This window comes from Gracilinanus agilis, chromosome 3 (assembly GCF_016433145.1).
Source record: "Gracilinanus agilis isolate LMUSP501 chromosome 3, AgileGrace, whole genome shotgun sequence".
In the NCBI taxonomy this organism is placed as follows: Eukaryota; Metazoa; Chordata; class Mammalia; order Didelphimorphia; family Didelphidae; genus Gracilinanus; species Gracilinanus agilis.
The window spans coordinates 319043561-319055857 of record NC_058132.1 but is presented as its reverse complement, the minus strand read 5'-3'; the positions used below and the strand labels follow the sequence as shown (position 1 = coordinate 319055857).

Here is a 12297-nt window from a genome sequence, read left to right as displayed (position 1 = left end):
TTTCTTTTCCTCTCTTTCTTTTTTAATTTCCCTCCCTCCCTCCCTCCCTTCCTTCCTTCCTTCATTTCTTCATTCATTTGTTTGCTCATTCATTCATTTCTTCCTTCCTTCCTTCCTTCCTTCCTTCCTTCCTTCCTTCCTTCCTTCCTTCCTCCTCTCTGTGAGTTCATTGTATAGAGACCTTCCCACTGAGAAAACATCCTCTCACAATGTAGGCTGATACTTTCTCTGCAGTTTATAGTGTAAGTATAGTGTAGGATCAGTGACTTACTCAGACTCACACATAACTAATATTTGTCAAGAATGCTGGGTTTTCTTGGCTTTGCAACTGGATCTCTTTCTACTGTGCCAGGAGGGTTCTCAGAATTCTCCTTTACATGTGGAAGATAATTCAATTCAATTTATTCTAGACAACTGTGTACTTTCAGGGTCCCCTGATGGAGTTACCACACCTCTATTCAGTCTTTCCCTGAGTAGTGTCTCAGGGATCTTAGAGCTACTTGAAGTAGAATCCATTCCCTCCCACAGATTTCTGGGGGTTCTCAGTTAGCTTTCTTACCAACTTGTAATTCTTTCTGCAGGCATAACCTCTCCATGTTGCCTGAAGGGTCACAGCTGCTCGCTTCTGACTCAGAAATTCCTTCCTGGAAACAGAAAATGTCAGTTAGAAACTCAAAACTTTCCGAAATAATGAAGCAGTGGGTAAGGTTGGGGTGATGGGTAGAGAGGATAACTTTTGGGATGAAATAGTTTTGAAAAAAATTGAAACATGTGAGGTATCACCACAACTAAGTTCAGGTCAGGAAATAGACTGTGTTTATCATCCAAGGACCAGCCCAATTAAATGTAAATAAACACATACCTAATTGGTAGGCTATCTGGTCATGAATTTGGGGAGTCACAGCAACTCCTGAGACCACTGGATCATTTAGTCTAAACTCCTCATCCTACAAATGAGGAAACTGAGGCACAGGGCTTTAGGGTAGTAAATGTCAGAGACAGGATTTGAACTTAGGTCTTTTCTTCCAATTCCAGAGACAGTGCTCTTACTTAACTATTGCAGGGGTTCTTAACTTTTTTGTGCCATGGATCCCTTTGACAGTTGTGAAGCTCATGAACCCTTCTCAGAATATATTTAAATGTATAAAATAAATCACACTGGATTACAAAGAAAAAAAGTTATATATTGAAATAAAGGGTTTTTTCCCGTCCAAGCTTACAGACTCCCTAAAATCTATACTTGGACTCTTTGGAGGTCTGTGGACCCCAGGTTAAGAAATTATGTTCTTTAACATCCTGCCTCATATAATCTAGATGCTAACTGAAGGAGGGGTGCCTTGTGTCTTATTGGAGAGTGCCATCCTTCTGAAATAAACAGATACTAAGAAGTGTTTTTTATTATCTCAAGGGATTCCTCTACCCTGTTTTCTCCCTGGCTGGCTTCCTTCCTGAGTCATTACCTAATCACCAGTCATAGCGGTGGCCTAGTGCCCACCAAAGCACCATTCAGTGAGTACTCCCCAGACACACTATACTTTAAGGATGGCACTAATGACTGCTGATTGCTCCCTGATTTGACAGATTGCTTTTGGCATTTGGGACCTTGGCTTTTACCCAGGCCCCAATTAACCCCATCAAACTGATGTAAGTGGAAGGCTGGAGTCTCTTATCCCACTATCTTTCAGTACTTCCACATTCTTTTAATATTCCTAGGAAGCAACTCAGATTTTGAATTGAAATTCCTTTGAATTCCCAGAGGTACCTGTGACTAGGGACAATTATCTTCTTTATTTTCCCAGTGATGCTACTTTTAAGTGATCAGATTACCACAAAATTATAGAATTTTATTGTTAGAAAGATTCTTAGATGTCATTTGTCTAGTCTCCCTCTCGATGGGATTCCTTCTCCAGTATTCCTGAGATATGACCATTTTCTTGCTGTTTCAACATTTCAAAAGACAAAGAAACTTGCCATCTCATAGATTTTCATGTTCTACTTTGGGGCAGCTCAAATTCTTAGAATGTTCTGTGTGACAGCAAAGGAAATTAATGAATGTTGGAGGGGATGTGGCAAAATAGGGACATTAATGCATTGCTGGTGGAGTTGTGAATTGATCCAACCATTCTGGATGGCAATTTGGAACTATACCCAAAGGGTTTTAAAAGACTATCTGCCTTTTGATATAGCCATAGCACTGTTTGGTTTATACCACAAAGAGATAAAAAGGAAAAACACTTGTACAAAAATACTCATATCTGTGGTCTTTGTGGTGGCAAAAAATTGGAAAATGAGGGGATGCCCTTCAGTTGGGGAATGGTTGAACAAAGTGCGGTATCTGTTGGTGATGGAATACTATTGTGCTAAAAGGAATAGTGAACTGGAGGAATTCCATGTGAACTGGAAAGACCTCCAGGAATTGAGGCAGAGTAAAAGGAGCAGAACCAGGAGAACATTATACACAGAGGTGGATACACTGTGGCACAATCGAATGTAATGGACTTCTCTACTAGCAGCAATGCAATGACCCAGGACAATTCTGGGGACTTATGAGAAAGAACACTATCCACATCCAGAGAAAGAACTGTGGGAGCAGAAACACAGAAGAAAAACATATGATCTATCACATGGGTCTATGGGGATATGATTGGGGATGCAGACTCTAAATGATGACTCTAGTGCAAATATCAATGATATGGAAATGGGTCTTGATCAATGACACATGTAAAACCCAGTGGAATTGCACATTGGCTATGGGAGGGGGTTGGGAGGAGGGAAGGGAAGGAAAATGAATCATGTAATCATGGAAAAATTTTCTTAATCAATAAAAAAAATTTTTAAAAGAATGTTCTCTCTGAATTTACCTGAAATTAGCTTCTCTGTAATTTCTACCTAATGATCTTAATTATGCCCTCAGGAACAATTCAAAATAAGTCTAATCTCTCTTCCCAAGACTACCCTTCACATGGGAGCTAATATTTGCCAGTTTATACAGAACTGCCTCCATATACTGCACATTTCTGAAGATCTTGAGATAGCTCGATAAACACTTTCCTTACAACATGTAATTGGATAAGGCAGAAAGTCTGAGTGGTATCTATTGAAATAATATTTGCAAATGGCTGGCACATAGTAGGTTCTATATGAAAGCTTATTCCCCTCCTCTTCCCCACAGTACCAACAATTAAGGAGTGTCCTGAAGACATGAAGAAGGCTAAGGGATAGGGAACAGACCCAGGTATACCTGTACTTGTATCCTCGAATGACTTTCTGTATGATGACAGCACTCTTATGCAGTGCTTGGCTCCTCTGTGCCTGCAACAGAGTATCTTGTTGTTCCTGGAGGGCAGGGAGAGAATCAGAGATGGGGCAGGTAAGCCATCCTAGGTGAAGCAACAAAGCTCTCTGAGGGAGAATTAAGAGGCAATGCATGCGGGCAAATGAAGTCACCAAGGCCTCCCTTTAGAGCCTGATGGAAAGAGCCCAGGACCCTGAACCCAAGAACCTGGAGAATAGCAGCAACTGCCAGACCACTGGCCCTACTTCTAGCCCAGACCTCACAATTAGTCATTAAGGGAAGTGGTCCCTTTGGAGAAGGGGCTCCCCTTCCTCAATACCACCAACCCCAACTACCACCAACTAACAGTTACACTCAAAAGCCCCCAGAGGGGTAGCACCTCACAGACCATCAATCCTGCTTCCAGGCAAGCCCCAATAGCCATCATCCCCAAAAGAAACCCTTGTGTCGATCCAGCCTGACAACTTCATCTGCAGGTGCTCCAGCCAAAACTAGTCAAGACCCAGAAGAGAAAGCTGTGTCCACCAAAGTCCCTGGCTCTGTTAGATGGTTCAATGTCAGAAATTCGTGTGACTTTATTAGTGGAAATGACATTAGAGAAGACGTATTTGGGAAAGCTAGATGTCTCAGGGGATAGAGCACCAGGGCTGCAGTCAGGAAAACCTGGGAAAACCAGATTTAGACAATGTGTAATTAGAAATTTTGTACCCCTGAACTACATTACCCAGAATCCTTTTCCCTTCATCCACTTTGTGTCTTCACGTGTTGTTTATAAGTTGCTGTAACCTCTCCTCTGGCTCTCTTCTCCTGTGTGGGAGGTCTGGGAAACTTGTCTTTACTAAGGTTATAATTTTCCTCTATTTCAAGTTATTATTAATAAAGCTTATAAAATTATGGATATTAATTTTTAACCCTATATAACTCAGATATTTCCTAGCCAAGTGACCCTGGGCAAGTCAAGTAATCCCAGTTGCCCAGTCCTTACTCATCTTCTGCCTTGGAACTGTACTTAGCATCAATCCTAAGACCAAAGATAAGTTTTTGAAAAAAAGATGTATTGCCACCAACTGTAGACATTTCTGTCTAATCTGCAGGTAAAAAATCTCTTCTCTGTGTTGTCTCATTGGAGTAGATTGCTTTACTTTTCTATTTGTATCTCTAAATACAACTAGGTGGCACACTGGATAGAGCTCTGGGTTTGGAGACAGGATGATATGAGTTCAAATGTGACCTCAGACACTTACTGGCTCTTTGATCCTAGGCAAATCACTTAATATCTTTCTGCTTCATTTCCCTTATTTATAAGACAGAGATAATAATTCCTACCTTACAGACTTATTGTAAGGATAAAACAAAATAATATCTTAAAGTGCTTAGCATAGCACCAGACACACAGTAGGTGCTTAATAAACGCTGTAACCTTCCTCAGTGATTTGCATATAGTGAACACTTAATGAATGCTTTTTCATTCATTCATGTTATTTGTTAGAGCCCATGGCTGAGGGGGGAAGAGGGAGGGTCTTCTCCAGCCCCTGCATCTCAGAATGTACCATTTATTGTGAGCTCTCAGAAGGTAAAGATCAGAGATCCTAAGAATTCCTTTGGTAAAGCATGGGCTTACCCATCTGTAATGCCTACCTACCTTCTTGGGGTGGGGGGCATTGTGAGTATCTAGGATAAAGAGCATGAAGATTATTAGGATAATATGTAATTGCAAAATAAAATGAGATTCCAGGGGAGTGAGACCCGTAGCAGGGATTACCAAGCTGGAAGAATGGTGCGTTTAACCTCAGAAATAGACGATGTGGACCATCTTCTGAGCCCAGCCTAGGTGAGACCAGAGAGATGACAAATGTCTTTGTTCGTAGCACCTGGGGAAGGCACACGAGGGTCATGGCCTTCGATGGCAGAGGAAATACTCTCTGTGAGGCAATCATTGCCCTTTGAAAGTATAGAAATAGGGATATTTCTATACCTTTCAAATAATTCAATGGCACCCGTGTCCTCCTAACCCTTGGGATATGGCATGAGCTCAGACTTCAATCTGCTGGTGCTGCCAATGAAATGGCTTTGTTGTATACACCAAATGGGAGGTGAAGGCCAGAAGGTTTTGCTCTCAGTCACTAGATCAATCAAACTTTTCTATGCTAACTTGATCCTGGCAGAAGCTAGGTGGCGTGGTGAATAGAGTAGTGGACCCAGAGTCAGGAAGACCTGAGGTCAAATCCAGTCTCAGACCCTCACTCTCTGAGTGACCATGGGCAAGTCACTTCACCTCTGCCATTTTCCCCCTCTATAAAATGGGGATAATAATAACATCTACCTCCCAGGGTTGTTTTGAGGATTAAATAACATACTGTTTATAAAGCTCTTTGCAAACCTAAAAGTAATATATACATGCTAGTTATTGTTATTATTATTATTATTTCAACTTAGTACTGTTAGAGGAACCCTAGCCAAAGTCTTCTGTGTATAAATAGAAATTTTGTACCCTTGGACTTCATCTCCCAGCATCCCTTTCCCTTCATCCCCACATTTGCATCCTTACATATTGTAAATAAGTTTGCTGCAACCCCACCTTTGTGGTCTCTTCTCTTGTGACTGCAGCTAGGTTAGCTCTATCTTTACTTTAGCTTTTTATTTTCCTTTACTTTAAATTATTATTACTAAATCATATTAAATGTAATAGTTGGAGATATTGTATACTAATTTTTAAGCTTACATCTGCCTACTTGTCAACAGAGACAAATGTGGGAAGCCAATAAGAGAAACAGTCTCAAAATAGATAAAAATCTGAGACTCCTTTTTTGACTCCTTTTCTGATCCACACCTTTCCTTATTGGAAAGCTTTAAGCTCTTAGCAAACCAACATTCAAGAGGTTAACATTCTTCCCCTTTGGTCAGAAATGCAGCTGCTTGGCAAGCCAAGGCCGAAACCTCAGTTTAGCAGGGGCATAACAGGAAGGCTGATTCAAATCCTTTTACATCATCTAGAAGAGGCAGCTGGTGACATAATGGATCAAGAAAGCTTGAATTCAATCTAAGATCAAACACTTTACTAGCTATGTGACTTTGGACAAGTCACTTAACCTCTGTCTGCCTCAATATCCTCAAATGAAAAAAGGGATAAGAATAACATCTATTTCAAAGGGTTGTTGTGAGGAACAAATGAGATAATGTTTGTAAAAAGCACTTAGTACAGTGCCTGGGTCAGAGTAGATGCTGTATCAATCTTCATTCTCTTCCCATTTAATTTCCTTCTTTTGTCTCCTGAGTGAAGAAGGCAGGCAAAACCACTGGTGGGTTCTTGGTTTGCAAGGCCTCGTTCCTTAGCCTAGCTTTGAAAGCCTTATCACCCTAGCTATGAAGAAGGGATTTTCAGAAAAGGGAGAGGTCAGTGTAGGCTGGTATGTATGTAGGGACAACAGTGAGATCAGCTTGGCTGGAGGAGAGGATTCTTAGTGGGGGGAAAGGGTAATTATAGCAGGGAAGGTTGCAAAGATAGGCTGAGATCAGATGGTGAAAGGCTTTGATTCCCAGACTGATTATCCAGAGCCATTTTTCATCTCTTTGCTTTGTTCCTCACTTTGCATACCTTCATCCCAGAACTGTGTTGTGGCAAGGATCAGAGTTATTCTAAAATTCTCATTTGGGAGCAGATCCTGCAAAGGTTGGGTCGGGGAAAAGGTTGAGAGTGGGTATGTAATGATAATTGGGTATTTTCTCTGGATTTCAATCATCCAGGTTACATTTATCCCTCCCTTTCTCCTCTCCCTTTCCCTCTGTGGACAACTGGGAGTTTATTGCCCAGCTTATGTGAAGTGAATTATATAAAACTGCAGTTGTAATCATTAGAAGGTCTCTTTCGGCTATAAGATCTTATCCTTCTAAGGCAGTTCTCCATAATAGTAGTCAATGAATAAACATGTGAGTGCCCAATGTAAGATTAAAAATTAATATCCAAATACTCCAAGTATTCTATTTAATAAGATTTATTAATAATAACTTGAAGTAAAGGAAAATAAAACTTCAGAGTAAAACAAAAAGGAGCTAACCCAGCCACAGTCAAGAGAGAAGAGAGCGAGAGGGTGGGCTTACAGCAAACTTATAAACATTATGTAAGGATGCTACATGCACAAAGAGAAAAGGATTCTGGGAGATGTAGTCCAATGGTTCAAGATTTTCTAATTACACACCTATATCACTATAATCTAGATTTATAGCCCTTTCTTTTTTTCCTGTCTTCATTTTTGTTTAGGGGGGAAGGAGGCTTGACTTGTGTGATTTCATTGATAAAGAGAATTCCTAGTGTGGGGACTCCCTTTGTCAATGTAGATTAGGGGGTGTTCTGAAATTAACAGTCTTCCAGAACTGTTTGGGTCCACTGAGGGATTGTGTCTTTTTTTTTTAACCCTTACTTTCTGTCTTAGTAACAACTCTAGTATAAAAGAACAAGGGCTAGGCAAATGGGGTTAAGTGACTTGCTCAGAGTCACACAGCTAGAAAGTAGCTGAGGTCATATTTATACCCAGGACCTCCCATCTTTAGACCTGGCTCTCTATCCACTATGTTACCCAGCTGCCTCTGCAATTATTAGTCTTCCAGAATTGCCTGGGTCCTCTGAGAGATGGAGCTTCTTGCTCAAGGCCACATGAGCAGTATGTGTCATGGTGGGGCAAGAACACAAATTGACCTGACTTTGAGGTCGGCTCTCAATCATCTTGTCTGTGTCGCCTGTTTTACAATCCTTAGGAAAATGGAAATCTCAATCTATCATCTGATTTTTATTCATTTATACATGTATGTATGTACATATATATACATACATATACATTTACACATTTTATAAGAATTTATAAGAAGTTTGTTGAAGGTGATTCTATATTACTTTACAGAAGGACTCACTGCATGGTTCCTTTAATTAACAAGTTCCTCTATTGTACTTTTATAGGAATCAATTTGAAGAAATCTTGTTTGTAAAAAATCCTCACATTTTTCAGTCACATTGCTACTATGACTAAGTAGGTGGGGCTCCTAGGAGCTTCATCATGTACTTCTTTCACCTTTAACGGAGACACAAAAGGATGCAATAGATCCCAGGGTGGGAAGAGAGGCAGAGAGACTGGAGTTCTCTAAGACACTGCCTCTAGGTTAGGGTAGGTTTTTTGAGGCTTACCTTCAGGAAGATTTTGGTCTTCCCCATTTTCCAGTCTTTATTTTTCCCTAGCCAGGTTTCTGAGATACGCTGAATAGCCTGGCGAGGTTTGTCCTTCAGCTGTCATTAGAAACAAAAACAAACAAAACAGGGATGCGTTAGTGCCCCGGCAAGGATGAAGTGCTACTCCCCGACGTGTGCCCTTATAGTGGAACAGCAGAGGAAGCGATTCCATCCCTTCTTCCAGAACATTTCAGCTCACGAAGCCACACACATTGCTTCACCAACCTCATTCTCTCAGTGGCATTAGTCAAGCCAATAAGCATTAAAGTGCCTACTATGTGCCAGACACTATGCTGAGTCCTGGGGATACTAAGAATAGCAAATACATAGACTCTGCACTTAAAGAGCTCACAGTCAAATGGGGAACAGCATATACACAATTAGGAATATACCAGAAATACACAGAATAGGGGCAGCTAAGTGGCTCAGTGGGTAGAGAGCCAGGCTCAGGGATAGGAGGTCCTGGGTTCAAATATGGCCTCAGCTGTGTGGTCTTGGGCAAGTGACTTAACCCCCATTGCCTAACCCTAACCATTGTTCTGCCTTGAAATTAATCCTTAATATTGATTCTTCTTCTTCTCTTTTCTTTAAAAAAATCTCACCTTAGAACCTTCCATCTTAGAATCAATACTGTGTACTGGTTTCAAGGCAGAACTGAAAGGGCTAGGCAATGGGAATTAAGTGACTTGCCCAGGATCACACAGCTAGCTAGGAATTGTCTGATTTAAAAAAATACACACACACACACACACACACACACACACACACACACACACACAGAATGGATGGAAGGCAATGCAATCAGTTCCCAAGCCTCTGTTTTACTCCATACATTTTCAGGGAGGGTCCTTGGAAGCAAGAGGCAGCATGAGGGTATGGAGCATTTCTGGCAGAAGAGATAGACAGAGGCCAGGGGAGGTGGGAGGATTCTGAGGACAAAATCAATAAATTTCCAGTTTTTCTGAGAGGCCATCTGCTTTGGGCTGGGTTACAACCTCACAGGCTGTGAGACTGTCAAATGACAGGCCCTTGGAAGATGGGCACAAAGAACTCCAAAGCCCCTGGGCAGCCTTTCCCCAAGCAACACACCTGAACTCGAGCATCCGAAGGCAGGAGCATCTTATACCTCTGGAAGAAATCTTCAAAAGTGTAGCGGATGGGATAGCCGGCCTTCCTGATCTTCACCGTCTCCATCATGCCCGAGTATCGGAGCTGTTGTATACACAGCTCCCGATTGAAGATCTGGCAGAGGACAACCACAGGTGCAGAGCATCCAAGTTAGTTCCAGAGTGGGGCACAGAACCATGGTTGCCATATTGGAAGGGTCTTGGGCCCAAGGATTTTGGTAGCAGCAACACCAATAATAACAGCAAAGAGGGGGCAGCTGGGTAGCTCAGTGGATTGAGAGCCAGGCCTAGAGACAGGAGGTCCTAGTTCAAACCCGGCCTCAGACACTTCCCAGCTGTGTGACCCTGGGCAAGTCACTTGACCCCCATTGCCTACCCTTACCACTCTTCTACCTTGGAGCCAATACACAGTATTGACTCCAAGACAGAAGGTAAGAGTTTTAAAAAAATAACAACAAAGATTTCTATATGGCACTTGCTGTTTGCCAGGCTCTGTGCTAAATAATTTGCTAATGTTATCCCATCTGAGCCTCGCAACAACACTTGAAGGTCAGTTCTATTGCTATCCTCATTTTACAGATGAGAAAAATCAAGCAAACAGAGGCTAAGTACTTTCCCAGGATCACCCAATAGCTAAGCTTTCTGAGGTTGGATTTGAACTCAGGTCTTCCTGGCTCCAGGAGAGAGTGGACTCTATCCACTGCAGCACCTAGCTGACCAATGTTCCATATCTAAATCTGCTCCGTTTCTTCTCTAAGAAGTACAACAACTTTGGTTGTTACTGGAAGCAGAGAAAAGGCTTCTGGCTCCACCTGGTATTTTTTAGTTTTGTTCAAGTTGTCTTTCATGGCCACCAGATACACTGTAGAGGGATGGAAAGAATCTCCTATCCCATTTCCATTGACTCCTTTCCTGTTTTGCTAAGTAGAATCCTTGATGATTTGAGATGCAAGGCTATTGATTGGGGAATGGGATAGGTGTTAAAAGTAATTTGGGACCTAAAAATGAAGGACTACCACTGAAAGTGGGAGAAAAGAATTCAAAAGACAAGCTTAAAAATAGCTATGGTTTTCTTTGGCCAGGTCATTGGCCCTCGGACCTGCATTATAAAGGAGCTGAAGATAGCTCCTGGGGTGCTCAAGCTAGAAAACTAAATTGGAATCTCCCTCTACAACCACAGGAGAGAGCCATAGCAGCTCTGTAGAGAAGGTCCATTAAAATGGAGACCAAGAGAGAAGAGCAGACTAGGAAAGAACATGCACTGTAGCTATGACCAGTAACATAAAGCAGAATAATCACAGTGGAGTCACTGGAAAAGAATGGTTTAGTGACATCACCAGAGGACACGGAAGGTTCTGTTCTTTGGAGGAGACCCTTCACCAACAATAGTATCAGAAGCATAATTTGGCCAAAAAAAAAAAAAAAAAGGTTCTCTGGTTACATGTGTTCCTTATGGTTCTCTCCATGTTTGTTTACTTGCCACACATGCTCACTACATATATTCACATATACACCTCCCCCCCCCATTCGGTGGCAATTGATGGGAAAGTATAGTATTTGGGGGTGGGGTGAAGTTTAAAATTTTTTAAATTTTGAACTCAGCAAAAACAAAATAAGATAAGTATTTCTATGTTTCCAAAAATTGTAATATGCAGCAAATCTGCAAACACAATCTATGTCATATACGATTTGCTTTTCATGGAGGGTCTTTCAGGTCACTTAGTTGTCTATCTATGCTTTTTGGCTAAACATATTTATCTTTAAACTAAATGTCCTCTGATTGGCCTGGTAAAAGAAAACACTTTGGTGGGGCCTCTGAAACTATGATTTTTCAATGGATGCTCACCCTAATATTTCAAACCTTAGGGAACTTTCTGGGCAGCTTGGGCGTTCCGTTTCAAAGCAAAAGCAACAGCCCCATTGACAAAGCCAGGAGGCTATTTCCTAAGATACTTTTCTGTCACTTTTCAGGATTTCAATTTATTTTTAAAAGGTACTGTTTTCTGTTCTTTAAATCCAAGTATCTAAGCTTTAATTGTTCTCAGTGCACTACATGTACCAGGTACTGAATAGAGGTTTATCATTGATATTACTAACAAATGGTGTTGAAGAAAGAGTGGGGAAGGATAGGACCTTGGATCTCAGATGATAAAAATGACATACTGCTTGTTTTTCCTTAAAATGGCAACTAAGACATGGGGGAGGATGCAACTTACCATTGGTTTCTTGAATTCATTGGGTTTGATACAGCGGATAAAATAGGGTTGGCAATTGTTCAGGATTTTCAATAGTTGATCCAGGGACTGCTTGAACTGGCTTGCTAGAGTAGGGGGGCGTTTGGTGGCATCAGCATTCTGTAGGACAAAAGCATATTATAAACCCAGATGAACAAATAGAAAAGAGAAAAAGTTCAAGGATATTCCATCAGTTATCTTAAAAACTTTGCTGGGTGTATTCATGGCTAACTATTGTGGAACACAAAAGCAGACATCAGAGTAAAGGGCCAGATGGAAGAGATTTGAAGTAGAGACCTTTTCTGAGAATCAGTATTGATTTCCTATAGTCTTTATCTTATGCTGTCATCGTCTTTGTTGTCGTCGTCGTCGTCGTCTTCTTCTTCTTCTTCTTCTTCTTCTTCTTCTTCTTCTTCTTCTTCT

General features: G+C 41.3%; 1 protein-coding gene across 1 annotated transcript in view; it reads right to left on the bottom strand.

Annotated features, from left to right (window-relative positions):
- The window catches only part of MYO7B (myosin VIIB), a 155604-nt gene that overhangs the window by 78612 nt on the left and 64695 nt on the right, over nucleotides 1-12297 (bottom strand). Inside the window, exons 13-17 of the mRNA XM_044669144.1 lie at nucleotides 11857-11994; nucleotides 9603-9755; nucleotides 8472-8570; nucleotides 3242-3336; nucleotides 560-644 (exon numbers count right to left, since the gene is read on the bottom strand). Coding sequence (XP_044525079.1) covers nucleotides 560-644; nucleotides 3242-3336; nucleotides 8472-8570; nucleotides 9603-9755; nucleotides 11857-11994 — 570 coding nt within the window. The remainder of the gene's footprint in view (nucleotides 1-559; nucleotides 645-3241; nucleotides 3337-8471; nucleotides 8571-9602; nucleotides 9756-11856; nucleotides 11995-12297) is intronic.